This window comes from Sesamum indicum, linkage group LG3, assembly GCF_026168435.1.
Source record: "Sesamum indicum cultivar Baizhima isolate 11 linkage group LG3, ASM2616843v1, whole genome shotgun sequence".
Taxonomy (NCBI): domain Eukaryota; kingdom Viridiplantae; phylum Streptophyta; class Magnoliopsida; order Lamiales; family Pedaliaceae; genus Sesamum; species Sesamum indicum.
Window position 1 is genome coordinate 3,422,287 of NC_142659.1, and position 19,306 is coordinate 3,441,592.

The 19,306-nt window shown below is 38.9% G+C and overlaps 1 protein-coding gene across 1 annotated transcript; it reads left to right on the forward strand.

Annotated features, from left to right (window-relative positions):
* Nucleotides 1–7,144: 7,144 nt before the first annotated feature.
* Nucleotides 7,145–9,220, forward strand: RR5 (response regulator 5). Its single transcript, XM_011073450.3, has 5 exons — nucleotides 7,145–7,502; nucleotides 7,674–7,750; nucleotides 7,945–8,022; nucleotides 8,134–8,204; nucleotides 8,444–9,220. The coding sequence occupies exons 1-5, from the start codon at nucleotides 7,379–7,381 to the stop codon at nucleotides 8,712–8,714; spliced, it is 621 nt and encodes a 206-aa protein (XP_011071752.1). The 5' UTR covers nucleotides 7,145–7,378; the 3' UTR covers nucleotides 8,715–9,220.
* Nucleotides 9,221–19,306: the final 10,086 nt, after the last annotated feature.

The window sequence follows — 19,306 nt, forward strand, 5'->3', positions numbered from 1 at the left end:
TTTGGCAGATATTCTACCAGTGATTTGATCATTCCTCCACCCTTCTCAACTTTTTTATTTTTTATTTTTATTTTTCTATTTTCCTCTATATATGTGACTGAAAATAGCTACCCATATCTTTTTTTCTTTATATTTACCTTTTTCTTTTTAGACATATCTCACTTTGTTTAACTGTCTTTGAAAGGTACGAGTTTGGGTTTTTTATGTGGGAGATGAGACTCGCAACTAGATTATAGTTTTGTTGCGAAACGTATTGTTTATTTTGATTTTGTATGAGCTTTACGGTTTTATACTGAAAAAAATACTTTTGCTAAAAATATGAGGTATTTGGGACTTATGAATCACTCAAACTTCTCATAATTTACAATCGATATAGAACCCTTGCATACATTAATTTTGAAATTTTTGAACCGTGTATGGAGAATATAATAAGTGTTTGGTATTATTTTTTAAGCGACTTGAAGGTTACAGGAGATAGATGTTTGTTATTATTTTAAAGGATATGTAAAATTATTGTTGACGTGGAAATATGTCTTGATAGTGTGTCTTTTTTTTTTTTTTTGTAATTTTATATCTGTAGTAATATAGAGTACACGAAAAGATTGTAATCACATTTCCTTTGGATGGATTATAATCATAATCCCCACACAAGTTCCGTCTGAGATCTCAATACGGGCTAACCAAAAAGTAAGTAAACGGCTTATAATTCAGTGATTATGAGAAATATTCAATCCAATCAACCCAAGTAAATCAAACTGAAGCATTTTGGCTTGATTTTAGTACAACAAAACCTAGAATACTTTATATTTGGAGTCATTTTCTTTGTTCATCTTAAAAACTCATCAAGAACGAAACCAAATAAAGGGATCAAGTGCTGGAGATGTGTAATTTTTGCTCCGGGTAGGTTTTATGTTAATTTTCAAACATCGGCAAGATGAATGATAATCGTTTATCATTTTGTTTACGAGATATTGTTATTTTAGGTAAAAATATTTTGAATAGATAAGAATTATTTTTATGAATACGTGTAATTATGAAATAGAGTTACAATGTAAAAGGCTTTTTCTTATAAAGATCAAGTTTGAACGCGAAAAACAATGATGATCGTGATATATTAGCACAGTGTAGGTTCACTATTGATGTGCCATGATTCATACTGTCCAATATTTTTACAGCTAGTTCCAAAAAAAAAAAAAAAAATTATGTAAAAAAATGTTTATTAAGAGGTAAAAGTATAATAACTAAATATAATGTTAAATTGCAATATGTTTTTCTTTAAAAAAATTAGCATAGTTATGAACATTTCCTTATTGTTTGTGATGATGCCCTTATTGAGCAAGACTGCAAGTTAAGCATCCTAGTCCAGCCGGCTAAAAGCCCTGCTGGCAGGACAGATAATAGGTTATCAACAGGGAAGAAAAGACCCACAAACCTCGCAACTACCTTATTGAGGCCCAAGAAACAAGCTCATTTTCAATCGGACACATCATCATACAAGGGGGGGGACACGTCATATATAGCTTGTCCACACATTTGTGCACGTCACCTTAAGATATTTTCAAGTGGTTCCAATCAAATTGGTGACTGATGAGTTGGAAAATCTATGAATAACCAATTTTTTCATTTTTTGGCAGACTTGATAGGGATTAGTCCAGCTCACGTATCTCAGTCAATATTTATCTAAATCTCAAACGGTTTATTTTGGATGATAGCCAATTCAAATTGCTTTCCAATGACGTATGGAACTTAGCAACTAACCCCATATCCAGCTCTGTATAAGTTTATAAATAGAGATCTTGTGCAGTCACTTGATAGCATCATTCTTTACTCTCAAATTCTCACTTTCTTGCATTATCCTTTCTCCGTTTTTAAGCTATTCCAAACTTATAATTTGCACTCGTCATCCTTAATCATATCTCACCATTATTCTCACTTTATTTCAAATTTTTCCTTGTAGTTACCCTCTGTTTTGCAGGGCTAGTCCTCTGATAATCTTAGGATTTCCTTGAAGATCCTCCGACCCTTGTGGTGTGGTCAAATTTTGGGTAAACATCAGTTTGAAAAATTACAAATACTCCCCGATATTTGATAAAATTATATAATTTTTGGATGGAGATTTGAAATTGTCAACTTTTCCCTTGTGGTATTTTTTCTAAAAAAAATAGACAAGGTGGATAAAAATTTTGAAAAATTATAAAAGAAATTATCCACTTGGTAAAAGAAAATAAAAAATAAGTAAAATTATAATTTATAGCCCTTAAAGATATTTTGGTCAGCTTACCACAAAAAATTGATAAAAACCTAATAGAAACTAATGGGTTGAGTTTCTTATTAGACACCCACTAAAATCAATAGAATATTAATAATTTTTATAATAAGGGATTATCTATAATTATGTAAAATCTTAGAAAAGCTGGTTGTAATTTATCCTATTTTAATTTTCATTACATTTCTTTTTTCAAAAGTTAAGAAAGTACTCAATTTTAATTTTTCTTTTCCCTTAGTCCCACAAAAAAACAATATTTTGTTAAAAATGTAAGTCATGGGAGAGAATTGAAAATTTAGTGACTTATCGTTACTATGTACTAAAACTCAAGATTTTAGGGTTGTGTTTCATTTTATTTTTGAAGTGTTTTGTTTCGTATTTTGGATATAAAGAGAGAAAAATAGAGATAAATAAATATGTGCTGGAGATAGAGCGTATATTTGAATTTATTTTTAGAGGTAATTTTAAATATTTTAAAATAAGTGGTGTAGGTTTGATATTGGAATTTAGGAGACAAAAATCACTATTCATTGTCAAATCATATCTCTTTTATGTATAAATATGTATATATATAAGTATTGTATGTTTAATATTGTATTTTTTGGAGACAAAAGTCACTGTTTATTATCAAATCGTGTCTCTTTTATATTATATTTATATATAACTGTATTATACATAGAAAGTTCAAAAACAAAAACACACACAGACAAATATAAAAAATAATAGGCAAAGTCTCAGAAATTGTCCAAAAATGAAATCAAATATTGTGTAGCTTAACTGTTTTTGAAATACAAAATATGATTATTGAAAATATCCATATCTATATTTATTTATAAATAATAATATCTTTAAATAATTAGTTGTATCGATAATTTTATGTTCAAATGCATTTAACCAATTTATTTTAACAATTTTAACCAATCATTCATTTTATATTTTTCTATTTTGTATACTTAATAAATATAATATAAATTTAAATTATGCATACAATTCTTATATTTTTTATGTAATTGGTAAAAAATTAAATAATTTTTACTTGTGTTGTTATATGTATTAGACTTTTTTAAAAATAAATTATCAATATAATTTTAAAATATTACATTCAACATGCACATACACTGTAAAATATGCACATCTATAATATAATTAATATATAATATTTTATAATTTTTTGAGTAATGGTATGATATATTTTAATTATGTGGACATGTAATTAAATAAAAAAAATGTATTTACACATATTTATATGTATTTTTTAACATAAATTATTTACTTTGTAAAACATATTTACATATATTGAACTTATAAAATTTTTTGTATTACATAATTTATAAAAAGTTATAAATTTTAAATATTAATTTTTAAATAAAAAATTGAGTAAAATTTTAAATCACTAAACGTAATTTTGGGGGAGATTTTGTTAATAAATTATATTTTAAGGATAAGTAAATTGTATTTTTTATTCTATTAATACCAAATTATTTTATCATGAGTATTTTTCTTATCTTTTCATACTTTAGAAGATAAATACAATTATATATATAATTTAAGAATGCAATATGTATTTAATCAAATTACTATATAATTAACTCAAATATTATGTTGGTTATAAATGCTATCATATTAATGAATACATAATTACAAAAATACATGATATGTTTATAACATAATTAATTTAAGTGAAAGGATTATTGAATTAAATTTATTAAAATATTTTATAAGTTCATATATTTTATAAAATATTTTTAGTTCTTATAATACGTTATCTTACTTAAGGATAATTACACTCCCCTCCTACAAAGTTTGGTGTAATTACACGTAAATACTTGTATTTTGAAATTATATCTAGCATCCATGATATTTTCTTCTGTCTAACAAATAAGTCCCTCAATTAGTCAAAATTTACAGAATTTTGTTGATATTAATAAAAAAAATCCGATTAAAATATATATTTATCCCCAATTGATTTATTACAGATCAAATATTTTTTTAAAGATCAAATTACTTTATACGTCTTCATGCTTTAATGCATGTTAGGAGGTAGTATAGTCGAAAGAAGTTTGTTTGACCTGCAATAAGTTAATAATAAGTCAATTGAGGGCGAATATCCATTTTTATTTAATTGTTCTTTAATATCAACAAATTCGATAAATCTTAACCAAGGAATGACTTATTTGTCAGACGAAAATAAATATAAAAAATACTAGATGTAATTTCTCAAATTAGAAAATTTTTTCATGTATAATTACACTAAAATTTAAGAAAAAATACAATTATTCATATAATAAAATTATGCATGCATATACCACTTAACTGTGTCTAATTGATTTTTTAAAAAAAAAATAAAGAAAAGAAAAAAAGGAATTGATTGATGAGTCAAAGTTGTGATGGGAATTGCAAATGTGGGATTTTTATTTATTTTTGAAAGAATATAAAAGGAGATTGGGAAAATCTTTAAGGTGGGGCCCAAAATCTAGGTTAATAGATTCTTGTGTTAGAGGCGTGTTTGGGGGTACAGAAAGGGAAAATGCCCCCATCATTAGTTGGGTTTGCCCCTTTTGTCAAGCCGCCGGTTTCTGTTGGGACACGACTTTTTATTACCTGTTTTGGGTCCAATGAATTTTCTTTTCCTTTGTTGTCCATCTATCATCATCACCATCTCTCATCTCATCTCATCCATCCCATTGGGAGCTACGTAGACTTTCTAGATTTTCTTGAATCTTGAACCTCAAGTCAACTCAAAAGTCATTTACACTTTTGTTGGGAGTTGGGATCTTATTTTTAGTTTTTTTTTTTTGAGAAAATATAATTTTGAGTTTTTTGAAAATTTTATTTTTAAAAGTCATTTTCAATTATACATTATTTTAGATTTTGAAAATTTATTTGTTTAATCCGATCTTGTTGAGTTGGCGCATTTGTAATGAAAGTTTATAGTTAAATCTACTGAAAACACACGTATCAAACCACCCTTCTAGACCTCGTTATTACCTACAAAAAAAGGATGTGACATGACTTGTTTTAAGAAATAAAAATAATATTGAACTATATGTTTCAGATACAGTATCTATTAAATGTCGAACATATTATATCCAGACACATATTATGAATCTAAGTTTGGGAATGTACAATGCGAACATATTTTTGTTTTTTGCGTAAAAATCAATAAAGTATCTTCATCCCGTCGAAATTACTGAAAACTATAAATGAAACAAAACGGGCTTTTTAAAGGGATAGTTACACTCCACTGTCTTGAGATTCGGTGTAATTATACGTAAATTCATGTGGTCTGAGAAATTACATATGCACTCTCATGTTTGTTTCTGTCTAACAAATAAGTCACTCCGTTAGTCAAAATTCATTGAATTTGTTGATATTAACAAACTGAATAAAACTTGATATTTATCATTGATCGACTTATTGCTGATTTATTGCAAGTTAAATATTCTTTTTCCAACTAAACTACCATTATAATAGTGCGAATATAGCTCATTACATGGATTAAAGCGCGAAGAAGTATGAGGATAATTCAATCATAAAAATATCTATTTAACCTATAATAAAATTATTAATTTTTAACTAATGAAAGAACTTATTTGTTAGACGAAAATAAATTTCAGGAATGCTAAATATAAATTTCCAAACCACAGGTGATCTACATATAACACCAAATCTCAGGAGATGAGAGTATAATTATTCCTAAATATTTATTTCAATTATGTAATTAAGTGTGTGAGGCGACTCGAGTAACCACAATTGGTTCAAAGAATGTTTGTCTACCAAAATACCTCAAGCATATTTATTACTAACGCAGAAGGACCATCTCTTTAAATTTTATTATCATCAATAATATCTTATTTTATTCATGCACGTTTAAGATCAATGAAATTTGTTTAAGAAAGTATCAATTATGATCAGTTATTTATTTTATTTTTTTTTCTCTTTCATGTAATTAAATAAAATAATAAAAATTTAAATTGTACACACAAATCTAGTATATTTTGTGGTAAATAATAATATGTAAGGAATTGTTCCTACATGAGAAAAAAAATATTAAATACCAAATCATGTCTACAGTTATTTTTGTAAAAATACAAAAATTACTGTAAAAATCAAATCATGTATTAATAGCGCGTGTTTTTATATTTTTATCTATTGATAATGTAAAAATGGAAGAATTATGATGGATTTTAGTATTTTTCATAGTGTTTAAAGTCATTTTCTATTCACATCCCTCCTTAGCTTCATTTAATAGAAGAATAATAAAAAAATATATTTATATATACATATATATTTTAGTTTAAATTTAAATTAGAATATAAAAAATACTTAATTTAAAATTTTAAGAACATCCCTCATATTTGTTTGACAAATTTAAATAAAAATTTATAAATCATTGAAAATTCGTATTATAATATCAACATGTTATATATATATATATATATAGATTTTGAACCAAATCAACACATTATAGTTTGCTTTCAAATCATGATTAATAAACATTGTGCAGTGAGTGAATCAGCCCAAGATCCAAGACCAGTCAACCGGCAGCCCCACTGCACCGCACCCCACTGAATGACCACACAGTGTGGGATCTTATTTCTTGAAAATTTCCAACCAAATCTCACCCAAACGCTCCGCGGAGACAGACACAATCACTCCGAAATTCACACGTTATTGCACCAAAACCCTGCAGCCGTACCACCTTGTCTGCCACCCCCAAATCATTAAACAAACCCAAGAAAATATACATACAAATGTATTTATATTTATATGTATTTTCACATAAGTTGAAACTGTCAGATAAAGCGACAAGTCGGGTATAATGGTGAGTAGATTTGCAAAGATTTTCTCTCTCTCTCTCTCTCCCTAGCCTTTTCGTTTTCCCCTAAAGTAGATTTCTTTTTCTCTCTCTGTGATCTTACACAGCACCCAACGACAGCCCCCCCACCCCCCCCATATATATAAAGTGGGTGTTCATGTTCGGTATTGTAGATGTGTTTTTTCTTGGCTTCGAAGCGCCTTTCTCAGATAGGAGAGGAAATCGAAGAGAGCCCACGTACGATTTTCTTGAAATAGAGTTGTTTTAGGAGAAGTCCAGAAGGGAAATCGGCTATGGAGGAAATGCGCAGTGATTGTTCTTCAAGTGGAGTTCAAGAGTTGCATGTTCTTGCTGTGGATGATAGTCTTGTCGATCGCAAGGTCATTGAGCGGTTGCTCAAGATTTCTTGCTGTAAAGGTTTGTTTTTTAATCCCTTTGAAAAACCTTCTTTGTGGTTTTGAGTGCCTTAGGAAAGTTTTTTCTCTTTGTTTTCGGTGTGTGTTGTGTGTGTAACTTCTTCCCTTTTCTTATGTTTCTTGGAGTTTAGCTTGGTTGGTTGCTGAAATTGGTTTAGTTTGGATTTGCCAGTGACTGCTGTGGAAAGTGGGAGGAGGGCTTTGCAGTATTTGGGATTAGATGGAGAGAGAAGCTCTGTTGGATTTGATGTAAGAAAAGAACCTTTTCTTCTCTGTTTCTTGTTCTTGTTTTACTGCTTTCTAGATTTGGGATTGATGAACAAAAAGGGTTCTTGTTTCTTACTTTTACATTCAGATTTGAAAACCCTCTAGTTGATCCAAATGTTCTTTGATTTGGTCTGAGAAACATCTGCTGATTGATCTTTGGTCTATGCCTGTTCCAGGAATTGAAGGTGAATCTGATAATGACAGACTATTCTATGCCTGGAATGACAGGATATGAACTTCTCAAAAAGATCAAGGTTGGTTTTTTGCTTTCTTTCAGACTGCATTCCTTAACCGAATCATCCATAATAGTTGTCTTTGTTCTTCCTTGATGATGACATTTTTGCTGCTTATCCCATTTTTGGCAGGGCTCCTCGAAGCTGAGGGAAATACCGGTTGTGGTTATGTCGTCGGAGAACGTTCTGGCTCGCATCGATAGGTATCGTCTGCTGGATGTAATTACTCTGTTTGATGTGTGTATTGATCTCTCTAATTGTGATTCTTGGAGCTAAAATTTGCGAATTAGACCTTCAACTAGTGTTTGATCTTGGAGCAATTTAACCAACATTTGGACAATCTTAGAAATTGTCTTGAATGTGTTTGTCTTGTCCTGTTGGAATGGAATATGTGCTTAGCAGCTTGTCTGATTTGCATATGCATTCTTGGCATAATGTTTAGGTGTCTGGAGGAAGGGGCAGAAGAGTTCCTCGTTAAGCCCGTGAAGCTCTCGGACGTGGAGAGGTTGAGAGACTTCATATTGAAAGGGGAGGAAAAGAGCGAAAGGGAATTTTCGCACAAGAGGAAAATGTCCGATGACTCGTGCACACTAACACCATCGTCGATGGCCTCCTCACCGTCGTCCTCTGATTCTGATCTTCCGTTGTCTCCTATGTCAATAGTATCGGATGAGCCTCGGCCCAAGCGTGCAAGATTGCTCGACGACAATTGATGAACCGATGATTGTAGTTTTGATTCAGTTTTCCATTTTGTCGGCCATACAAGATTAAATATCAGTAGGTACTAGCGAGGATTGCCTCTTTTGCATATTTGGAGGAAGCATCGGCAGCTTAGAATTGTACATGATATACTTGGTTGTAATCTCACGAGACTCGCAAGTAAACAAAGGGAGACACAAGCCTGATGAATGATCCGTGGAGGCGAAGAGCCCGAAATTTTTGATTTTTTCCTTTTTTCTTCTCCTGGTGGGATTGTTACAGTGCAGAAAATTCAGAATAGGTACCAATTTTTGTCAAGTAAATACTGAAAAATTTGTAGGTTCTCTGTTGTTGTACATAGTGTAGTTTAGGTTCTTGCAACATCTGACCGACCAAAAATGGTTTACATGTTCAGCTTCTTGCAACATTTGATAGAGCAGAAAATTTTCAAATCATCTTTAAAAATCATTCAAAATTGTCGTCACATTCTTTTGGTATATATTTCAAAACTTTTTAGGGCTGTTTGCATTTGTTATATTTTTTATAGATAATTATATTTATACCCTTGATTTATGGTTTATTTATATAAATTATTTTTATTTTTTGTAATTATAAAAACTATCCCTAACAGTCAAAAAATAAGAGTTATTTATATAATGATGCTAATATTTTTAAGGGGGGTGTGTGAATTTTTAAAAAAATAAGGGATGATTTGTGTAAGTGATAATAATATTTTAGTGAGTGTATGTGTAATTATTTCAAAGATAGGGATAATTTTTATAAATATGCCCAGATGTAGACATCTTAATTTGATCGTACAAAATAAAAGAGCCCTAAACGTTTATTTATTTGGTCTTATTAGCAAGAAAATCTCAAAGTATTCTGATTTATTTCTTATATATTTATTTATTCTTACAGCCTGCGACTACGGATTCGAGGTTGATTGCAATCATGACCCAAGAAGTGGTATTGTACAATTCCCGTGGCCCAATTGGGTAAAATTTCATTGCACAAATGGTCCTCCATTTTTAGCATGTATTCCCAAAACACCCTATTATTTGAATTAAATTTCCAAATGATGTAAGAACTTTTTATTTGCTGAAGGGGCACCTTCCTCTCTCACAATTTTACTTTAGTAATTATAAAAATAATTACAATATAAATTAGTCACACAATATAATTATAAAAATATGTTTTATTTTAAAAAAATTAAAAATTACACTTGCATGCCCTCTGTTTTTTTTTTTTTTTTTTTTATAACTATATCCATTTCCTTAGGGTTTGGGCGAAAATACGGATCTGAACTAATTCGTTACATGAATTGAAATTTAAGGGAGACTAACAGTATAGGTTAGTTGTGGACGAACGCTAAATTCGAAAAGTATTCATAGTTTTCAAACAATAATAGAATATATGTAATTATCTCAAATTTTAAAAAAAATATTGTAATTTATCCTGAAAATAAGGTACAGTACTTTGAATTGCGTGTTTTTTACTAAAAAAAAAAAAACTAAAGCAAACATTTGTAATATTTTTTTTAATTATTTTTGAAAAAAACTAGAAAATTGAAACAAACAAATCGCTATATATTTCATTTTTCGCTACGTTGTACACAAACATTACTGCTATATACGCGACACTTTTCAAGATGCGCAATGCAATTGATCCAATATAAAAAAACGAGTTGTTTCGTCCCAGGTCCACTTGGAATCGGGTTGGTCTTGAGCCTATTTCAAGTATTAATATTTAAGACTGGCTCAGCTAGTGGCCCAGGGGTCAGGACCACGCCAGGCTTACTGCGCCATTTTTTTTTCCTTTTAATAGTAAATGGCATATAATTTTTTTTTTCTTTCAGAGTTGATTTTAAATTTTTATTTGGATTTGTGATTATCTAAGTTTATTTTCGTAAATTTGTTAGTCAAATTATTATTTAAATTTATTATATAGTCTTAACTATTTTCTAACTATTTTTTTAGTCATAATTTTTGTGTGATTTAGTTTATTATTTATTTATTTTATAAAACACCTATAAGTTTAAGTAATTAATCAAAAGAGAATCTCAATTTCATTAAAAAAATAAAATAAAACAGACACATTCAGTCGGTCTATAAGCTGGACTTAAGTTTAAAAATAGATCCAATTGAAACCCATTTAAAGGTCCAAAATTATTCCCAAATCGATTGTAAATAGTAACGAGTCGATCTTGAATCGAAATTTTTTTTTTGGACTGATCCGATCAATTCTGCACTGACCTGATTCATTGTACACCTCGACTTTGCTATGTTGCAGGACCAAAGTAAATGGTGGTAGCTACCCAAACAACATCGAACAAACTGAATAACTCTGCATTTATTTATATTGCCTTTTCAATTCCATGCAGTAATGAGGAATGTTACTTTACGGACAACGTTCTTGTCATGTCCAAAGTTGTACATTAAGATTATGACACTTTGATAAAAAATTTTGGTTCGAATTGACTTTGATCAAATTGAAAAGTATTAGTAACGAGTGAAATTACAGTCGATATGTAATTATATGTATTGTATAATTGGTTAAATGTGACAAAAATCACGATTTTTATTTATTTTTATTTTTGGTCATGAGTGGTCCTCTTAGAGAATAAGTTGTACAAATTTTAGGACATCATGGGTTAAGTCAAAATTTAATGTATAAATATTCTTATAAAGTTGGCATAATTATAAATACTGATTATTTAACAAATACCTTCTTATAATGAACTGTCACGAGAAGGTATTTATTACACGATTGTTAATTTTATAATTATGACATATTCAAACTTCGATTGATTCTCAGCGAGACTTTTTACTTGATTGGTAAAATAGAGGGTTCACAATAAAAGAATAATATAAGTTCGAGTATCAGAAATACAGGTTCACTGCGTCCGCGCAACATGGCTCCATCTAGATTTCACCCATTGTCGAAAATTCCCCACTGCTGCCTCTCGTAGGAGTTTGGATCGGGTCTTCGTCCCAGTGTGGCTGGTCATCCTCTCGGACCAGCTACTGTGATCATCGCCTTAGTAAGCTATTGTTTCACCAATTAGCTAATCAGACGCAAGTCCCTTCTCGGGCAGATTCCTTCTTTGGCTCTCAGCCTACGGGGTGTTAGTAGCCGTTTCTAGCTGTTGTTCTCCTCCCAGGGTGTCACGGGCTGCCCGCACACTAGGCCCCCGTGACGCGCACTTCGGCCACTCAACCGTTCTACATGGCCGACCACTCAGCCTTCATCGACAGACGACGGACACCCAACTGTGTTAGAGTCTTAGGTGTAGGCCTTTTATTGCTTTGTTACTGCTTTGTTATTTACTTTATGTTGTTTAAATTCCTCAAGGGGACGTTACGCCTCTTGAGTTGCAAATTTCAGCTTTCCTAGTGTCTAGTGTAGGCAATAGGATTTATTTTTTTAAGCCTATTATAGGGGGGAATGAGTTCAAGAAGCTTGGTTTAGTGACGTGTTGGAGTCCCCCTCAAGGCGAACCCCTTGCTCTAGCATCGTTGATCATTGTATACGCATTTTCAGTTCAATGCAATTTGGTTTTCTGAATCCGCGTGCGCAATTTACTGTTTTGTGATTTGTTCCTCCCGACTCTGATATATTCGGCGCGCTGCATTTGTGCCGAGCGGAGGTATTGGCGGACGTAGTCAGCGGACTACTAGCCACACGACGCGCTGTGTGATAGGCGCCTCGTGAGAGGTGGTATCAGAGCCTCGTGCCACGATGGGGCCGAGGCGGACCGCTACTGCTGCGAAGGCATCGGGGCAAGATCCGGAAAGCCCGCGACATGCCGCAGCTTCAACCAGCGAGAGAGCTGAGAACCCGGAGGACGGACACTCCCGGTTGGTGGAATTGGAGACGAAGGTCTCTTCTCTAGAATCTGAGATCATGGTGCTGAATTCGGAGTTGGACGAGTGTCGGCACGTGATTCAGGAGATGGCTGGCGTATTCGGAAACGACAGCATTGCCGATATGCGGCGTGACATGGAGCAGATGTCCATTCAGATCGGACTGCTCCAGCGTGCAGTGGGTAGCACGCCTATGGTTGCTCACGACCCCGGTGCTAGGCTTCGAATACCAGAACCGAAGGCCTATAGCGGTGAGCGTGATGCGAAGGAGGTCGAGAACTTCCTCTTCGACATGGAGCAGTACTTCCTTGCGGCAGACGTGCGGGACGAGGCAAGGAAGGTTGCGACTGCGACCATGTACCTGACTGGTGACGCAAAGCTGTGGTGGCGGACCAAGTTTGCGGAAATCCAGGCTCATCAAATACAACTCGACACGTGGGCTCTTCTACGGGAGGCGATCAGAGAGCAGTTCTTCCCCGAGAATGTGGAGTACAATGCCAGGAGGGCATTGCGAAAGCTTGAACATACAGGTTCCGTGCGGGAATATGTCAAAGCTTTCTCAGCGCTGATGCTGAACATCCGAGACATGTCGGAGGAAGACAAGCTGTTCACTTTCATGGAAGGCTTGAAACAGTGGGCGAGAAACGAGTTGCAGAGGCAACGAGTGACTGATTTGAGTTCGGCTATCATCGCGGCCGAACGCCTGGCAGATTTCAACCAAGAGACTCGGAAGGATAGGCAGGCGACGCCTGGTCCTGCACAGAATAAGTCGAATGGGATGAAATCGTTCAGGAATATCTTCAACAGAGGTGGGGGAGACCAGAAACCCCACGCTCAGAATGGCTCACAGGGCGGTTCAGACAGGAACAGGCCCCAGGAGAACAAACAGGGAGCACCCGAGAGGAGGAGAGGGTGTTTCTTCTGCGATGGTCCGCATGGGTATCGCGACTGCCCGAAGAGACGGGTGTTGAATGCATTGGCAACGACCTTTGCCGACAATGCGTCATCCTCAAGGAGTGTGGAGCCACAAGCAGAGGCAGGTGGTGAGAATGGCACGGAGGAGGATGAGGACAATTTGGGGGCCGTATCCCAATGGTGCAACACAGTCTCTATGGTGGCGGCGAAGAGAGTTGTGCCACCCCTTGCGAAAAAGACTGTCCCGGCTCTTACTGTGGAACAGCCGGAACAGAAAGAAGAAGAAGTCCAGCCCCGGATTCCTCGGAAGAAAGGGTTGATGTTCGTTGATGTGAAGATTCATGGCAAGCCGATTCGAGCCATGATCGACACTGGAGCCTCTCACAACTACCTTGCGAGCGCCGAAGTGGCGAGACTCGGGCTCGTGCTGGAGAAGGGAGTTGGGCGTGTGAAGGCGATCAACTCGGCTGCACAACCCATTGCCGGTGTAGCCAAGTCTGTGCAGATTAAGGTTGGTGCTTATGAAGGAAAGACCAATCTTTCGGTTGTGGTAATGGACGATTTCAAGCTTATCCTTGGGCTTGAATTTCTACGGGATACACGCACAGCTGTTCTACCCCATGTCGACTCGCTGATGATGATGGGAGCGAAACCGTGTGTCATCCCTACCTTGGCCGGACGTACTGGAGAGAGGAATTTGTCGGCCATGCAGTTTGAGAAGGGTCGCAAGCGGAATGAACCATCCTACTTGTGTACTCTTTGCCTTGATGAAATGGAAGAGGTGTCAGAGCCCATCCCGGGCGGCATTAAGAAACTGTTGATGGAGTTTGAAGACGTGATGCCAGACGAGCTGCCTCGGAAGCTACCGCCGAAGAGGGCAGTGGATCACGAGATTGAGTTGGTGCCTGGCACGAGGCCGCCCGCCAGGGCACCGTACAGAATGTCGCAACCTGAGCTTGTGGAGCTTAGGAAGCAGTTGAAGGATATGTTGGAGAGCAGAATCATCAAACCCGCGAAGTCACCGTATGGAGCGCCGGTCCTGTTTCAGAAGAAGGCCGACGGCTCCCTACGCCTGTGTTGTGACTATCGGGCACTGAACAAGATCACTGTGAAGAACAAGTACCCGATACCGTTGGTGGCAGACTGCTTCGACCGTTTGAGTGGAGCGAACTACTTCACGAAGATAGACTTGAGGTCGGGCTATTGGCAGGTCCGAGTCAAGGAGGGTGATGAGGCGAAGACGACAGTTGTCACGAGGTACGGAGCTTTCGAGTTTCTTGTCATGCCTTTCGGCCTGACTAACGCTCCCGCAACCTTCAGCACCTTGATGAACCAGGTACTTCACGGTTTTCTTGATGAGTTTGTGGTGGTGTACCTGGACGACATTGTGATATACAGCAGAACCTTGGCCGAGCACGAGGACCATTTGCGGCAGGTTCTGACGAGACTCCGCGAGCACGAGCTGTACGTGAAGGTGTCGAAGTGCTCGTTTGCTCGGGAGACTATCAGTTTCTTGGGACACATCGTGGAGAGAGGACGCATTCGGATGGATCCCAAGAAAGTACAGGCTATCGAGGAGTGGAGACCGCCGAGCGATGTTCATGACTTGCGCTCATTTCTTGGCTTGGCGAACTATTATCGGCGTTTCGTGAAGGACTACTCCGCGATCGCACGGCCTTTGACAAACTTACTGAAGAAGACAGAGACTTGGAATTGGACACCCCAATGCCAAGTAGCCTTCGATGATTTGAAGAGAGCGATGGTGACAGATCCTGTGTTGGCCTTGCCAGATATGTCAAAGCCATTCTTGGTGGAGACAGACGCTTCAGACTTTGCTTTAGGAGGAGTTCTGATGCAAGATGGCCATCCAGTTGCCTTTGAGAGCAGAAAGTTGAAGGATGCTGAACGACGTTATTCAGTGCACGAGAAGGAGTTGTTGGCCGTAGTTCATTGCGTTCGACTATGGCGACACTATTTGTTAGGCTCTCCCTTCGTGGTCAGGACGGATAACACTGCAGTGAGTCATTTCATGTCGCAGCCGAAGCTGACCAGTAGGCAGGCACGTTGGCAGGAGTTGTTGTCAGAGTTTCACTTCGTGTTGGAGTACCGGGCCGGCTCCAGCAACCACGCAGCTGACGCCTTGAGCCGCAGGGCGGACTTGGCGAACTTGGAGTCGATAGCAGCGCTCTCCTCTAGCGCGGCTGCTATCTCTGTGAAGGATCAGGTGCGGGAGTTACTACCGAGGGATCCCGCAGCGCAAGGCCTGATTCGGCTTGTCGAGCAGGGCAAGGCTCGACACTTTTGGATCGAGGATGGATTGTTGATGACCAAGGGAAACCGCGTATATATTCCGAGAGGCGGGGACCTACGGAAATCACTTCTTTCCGAATGCCACGACACACTTTGGGCGGGACACCAAGGACAGGAGCGCACGTTTGCCTTGGTGAAGAGGGCCTACTATTGGCCACAACTGCGGGACGATGTCGAGACATATGTCCGCACTTGCTTGATTTGTCAGCAGGACAAGGCAGACCATCAGAAGAAGGCTGGTTTGCTGCAACCACTTCCCATCCCAAAGCGTCCATGGGAGAGCGTCTCCATGGATTACATCTCTGGATTGCCTAAAGTCGGGGACTTAGGCTCTATTATCGTCGTGGTAGATCGTTTGTCAAAATATGCTACATTCATCGCAGCACCCAAACACGTTACAGCAGAAGGGACGGCTCATCTCTTCTTCAAGCACATCGTCAAACATTGGGGACTGCCAAAAGATATTGTCAGTGATCGTGACTCCCGTTTCACTGGCGTCTTCTGGACCGAGTTGTTCAAACTCCTCGGGTCCACACTTTCCATGAGCTCGAGCTATCATCCACAGTCCGATGGTCAGACAGAACGCTTTAATTCTATGTTGGAGGACTACCTTCGGCACTTTGTGCGAGGTACGCAGAAGGATTGGGTGAAGCTCCTGGATGTCGCTCAGCTGTGTTTCAATGCTCAAAAGAGCTCTTCGACTAACAAGAGCGCTTTTGAAATTGTCACTGGGCAGCAGCCGCTCCTTCCTCACACTCTTGACATCCCACAAAGTGTGAGATCCCCTCTTGCTCGAAGTTTCTCCCAGGAGTGGAAGCAGAATGTTGATATCGCTAAAAGTTGCCTGGAGACAGCTCAGAAGCGGATGAAGAAGTATGCAGATCAGAATCGCCGCTTCATTGAGTTCAATGCGGGAGACCTGGTGCTGGTGAAGGTCCCGGATCCGAGATTGTCAAAGTCATCAAGGGGGAGAGATCCTCGGTTGATGCAGAAATATGTTGGTCCTTTGCCGGTCCTTAGGCGTATTGGGACGGTAGCATACAAGGTGGAGCTGCCGCCGTGGTGGAAGATCCACAACGTCTTCCATGTCAGCCAATTGAAAAAGTATTCAGCAGACAGGGAAGACGATACCCGCAATCAACCCAGCCGCCCACAACTCGAATTGAAGAAGATGAAGGAGAAGGTGGCTGAAGCGATCCTAGATCACCGAGTGACGAGTACCGCGAAGAAAGACCACACAGAGTACTTGGTGAAATGGAGGGGATGCAGCAGCGAGGAGAACACTTGGGAGCGAGTGACGAACCTAAAGGCGTTTCTACCCCTTGTCGAAGCGTACCATGCTTCCGTAGCGCCGGGGACGTCGCTATCTCAGGTGGGGGAGAATGTCACGGGCTGCCCGCACACTAGGCCCCCGTGACGCGCACTTCGGCCACTCAACCGTTCTACATGGCCGACCACTCAGCCTTCATCGACAGACGACGGACACCCAACTGTGTTAGAGTCTTAGGTGTAGGCCTTTTATTGCTTTGTTACTGCTTTGTTATTTACTTTATGTTGTTTAAATTCCTCAAGGGGACGTTACGCCTCTTGAGTTGCAAATTTCAGCTTTCCTAGTGTCTAGTGTAGGCAATAGGATTTATTTTTTTAAGCCTATTATAGGGGGGAATGAGTTCAAGAAGCTTGGTTTAGTGACGTGTTGGAGTCCCCCTCAAGGCGAACCCCTTGCTCTAGCATCGTTGATCATTGTATACGCATTTTCAGTTCAATGCAATTTGGTTTTCTGAATCCGCGTGCGCAATTTACTGTTTTGTGATTTGTTCCTCCCGACTCTGATATATTCGGCGCGCTGCATTTGTGCCGAGCGGAGGTATTGGCGGACGTAGTCAGCGGACTACTAGCCACACGACGCGCTGTGTGATAGGCGCCTCGTGAGAGGTGGTATCAGAGCCTCGTGCCACGATGGGGCCGAGGCGGACCGCTACTGCTGCGAAGGCATCGGGGCAAGATCCGGAAAGCCCGCGACATGCCGCAGCTTCAACCAGCGAGAGAGCTGAGAACCCGGAGGACGGACACTCCCGGTTGGTGGAATTGGAGACGAAGGTCTCTTCTCTAGAATCTGAGATCATGGTGCTGAATTCGGAGTTGGACGAGTGTCGGCACGTGATTCAGGAGATGGCTGGCGTATTCGGAAACGACAGCATTGCCGATATGCGGCGTGACATGGAGCAGATGTCCATTCAGATCGGACTGCTCCAGCGTGCAGTGGGTAGCACGCCTATGGTTGCTCACGACCCCGGTGCTAGGCTTCGAATACCAGAACCGAAGGCCTATAGCGGTGAGCGTGATGCGAAGGAGGTCGAGAACTTCCTCTTCGACATGGAGCAGTACTTCCTTGCGGCAGACGTGCGGGACGAGGCAAGGAAGGTTGCGACTGCGACCATGTACCTGACTGGTGACGCAAAGCTGTGGTGGCGGACCAAGTTTGCGGAAATCCAGGCTCATCAAATACAGCTCGACACGTGGGCTCTTCTACGGGAGGCGATCAGAGAGCAGTTCTTCCCCGAGAATGTGGAGTACAATGCCAGGAGGGCATTGCGAAAGCTTGAACATACAGGTTCCGTGCGGGAATATGTCAAAGCTTTCTCAGCGCTGATGCTGAACATCCGAGACATGTCGGAGGCAGACAAGCTGTTCACTTTCATGGAAGGCTTGAAACAGTGGGCGAGAAACGAGTTGCAGAGGCAACGAGTGACTGATTTGAGTTCGGCTATCATCGCGGCCGAACGCCTGGCAGATTTCAACCAAGAGACTCGGAAGGATAGGCAGGCGACGCCTGGTCCTGCACAGAATAAGTCGAATGGGATGAAATCGTTCAGGAATATCTTCAACAGAGGTGGGGGAGACCAGAAACCCCACGCTCAGAATGGCTCACAGGGCGGTTCAGACAGGAACAGGCCCCAGGAGAACAAACAGGGAGCACCCGAGAGGAGGAGAGGGTGTTTCTTCTGCGATGGTCCGCATGGGTATCGCGACTGCCCGAAGAGACGGGTGTTGAATGCATTGGCAACGACCTTTGCCGACAATGCGTCATCCTCAAGGAGTGTGGAGCCACAAGCAGAGGCAGGTGGTGAGAATGGCACGGAGGAGGATGAGGACAATTTGGGGGCCGTATCCCAATGGTGCAACACAGTCTCTATGGTGGCGGCGAAGAGAGTTGTGCCACCCCTTGCGAAAAAGACTGTCCCGGCTCTTACTGTGGAACAGCCGGAACAGAAAGAAGAAGAAGTCCAGCCCCGGATTCCTCGGAAGAAAGGGTTGATGTTCGTTGATGTGAAGATTCATGGCAAGCCGATTCGAGCCATGATCGACACTGGAGCCTCTCACAACTACCTTGCGAGCGCCGAAGTGGCGAGACTCGGGCTCGTGCTGGAGAAGGGAGTTGGGCGTGTGAAGGCGATCAACTCGGCTGCACAACCCATTGCCGGTGTAGCCAAGTCTGTGCAGATTAAGGTTGGTGC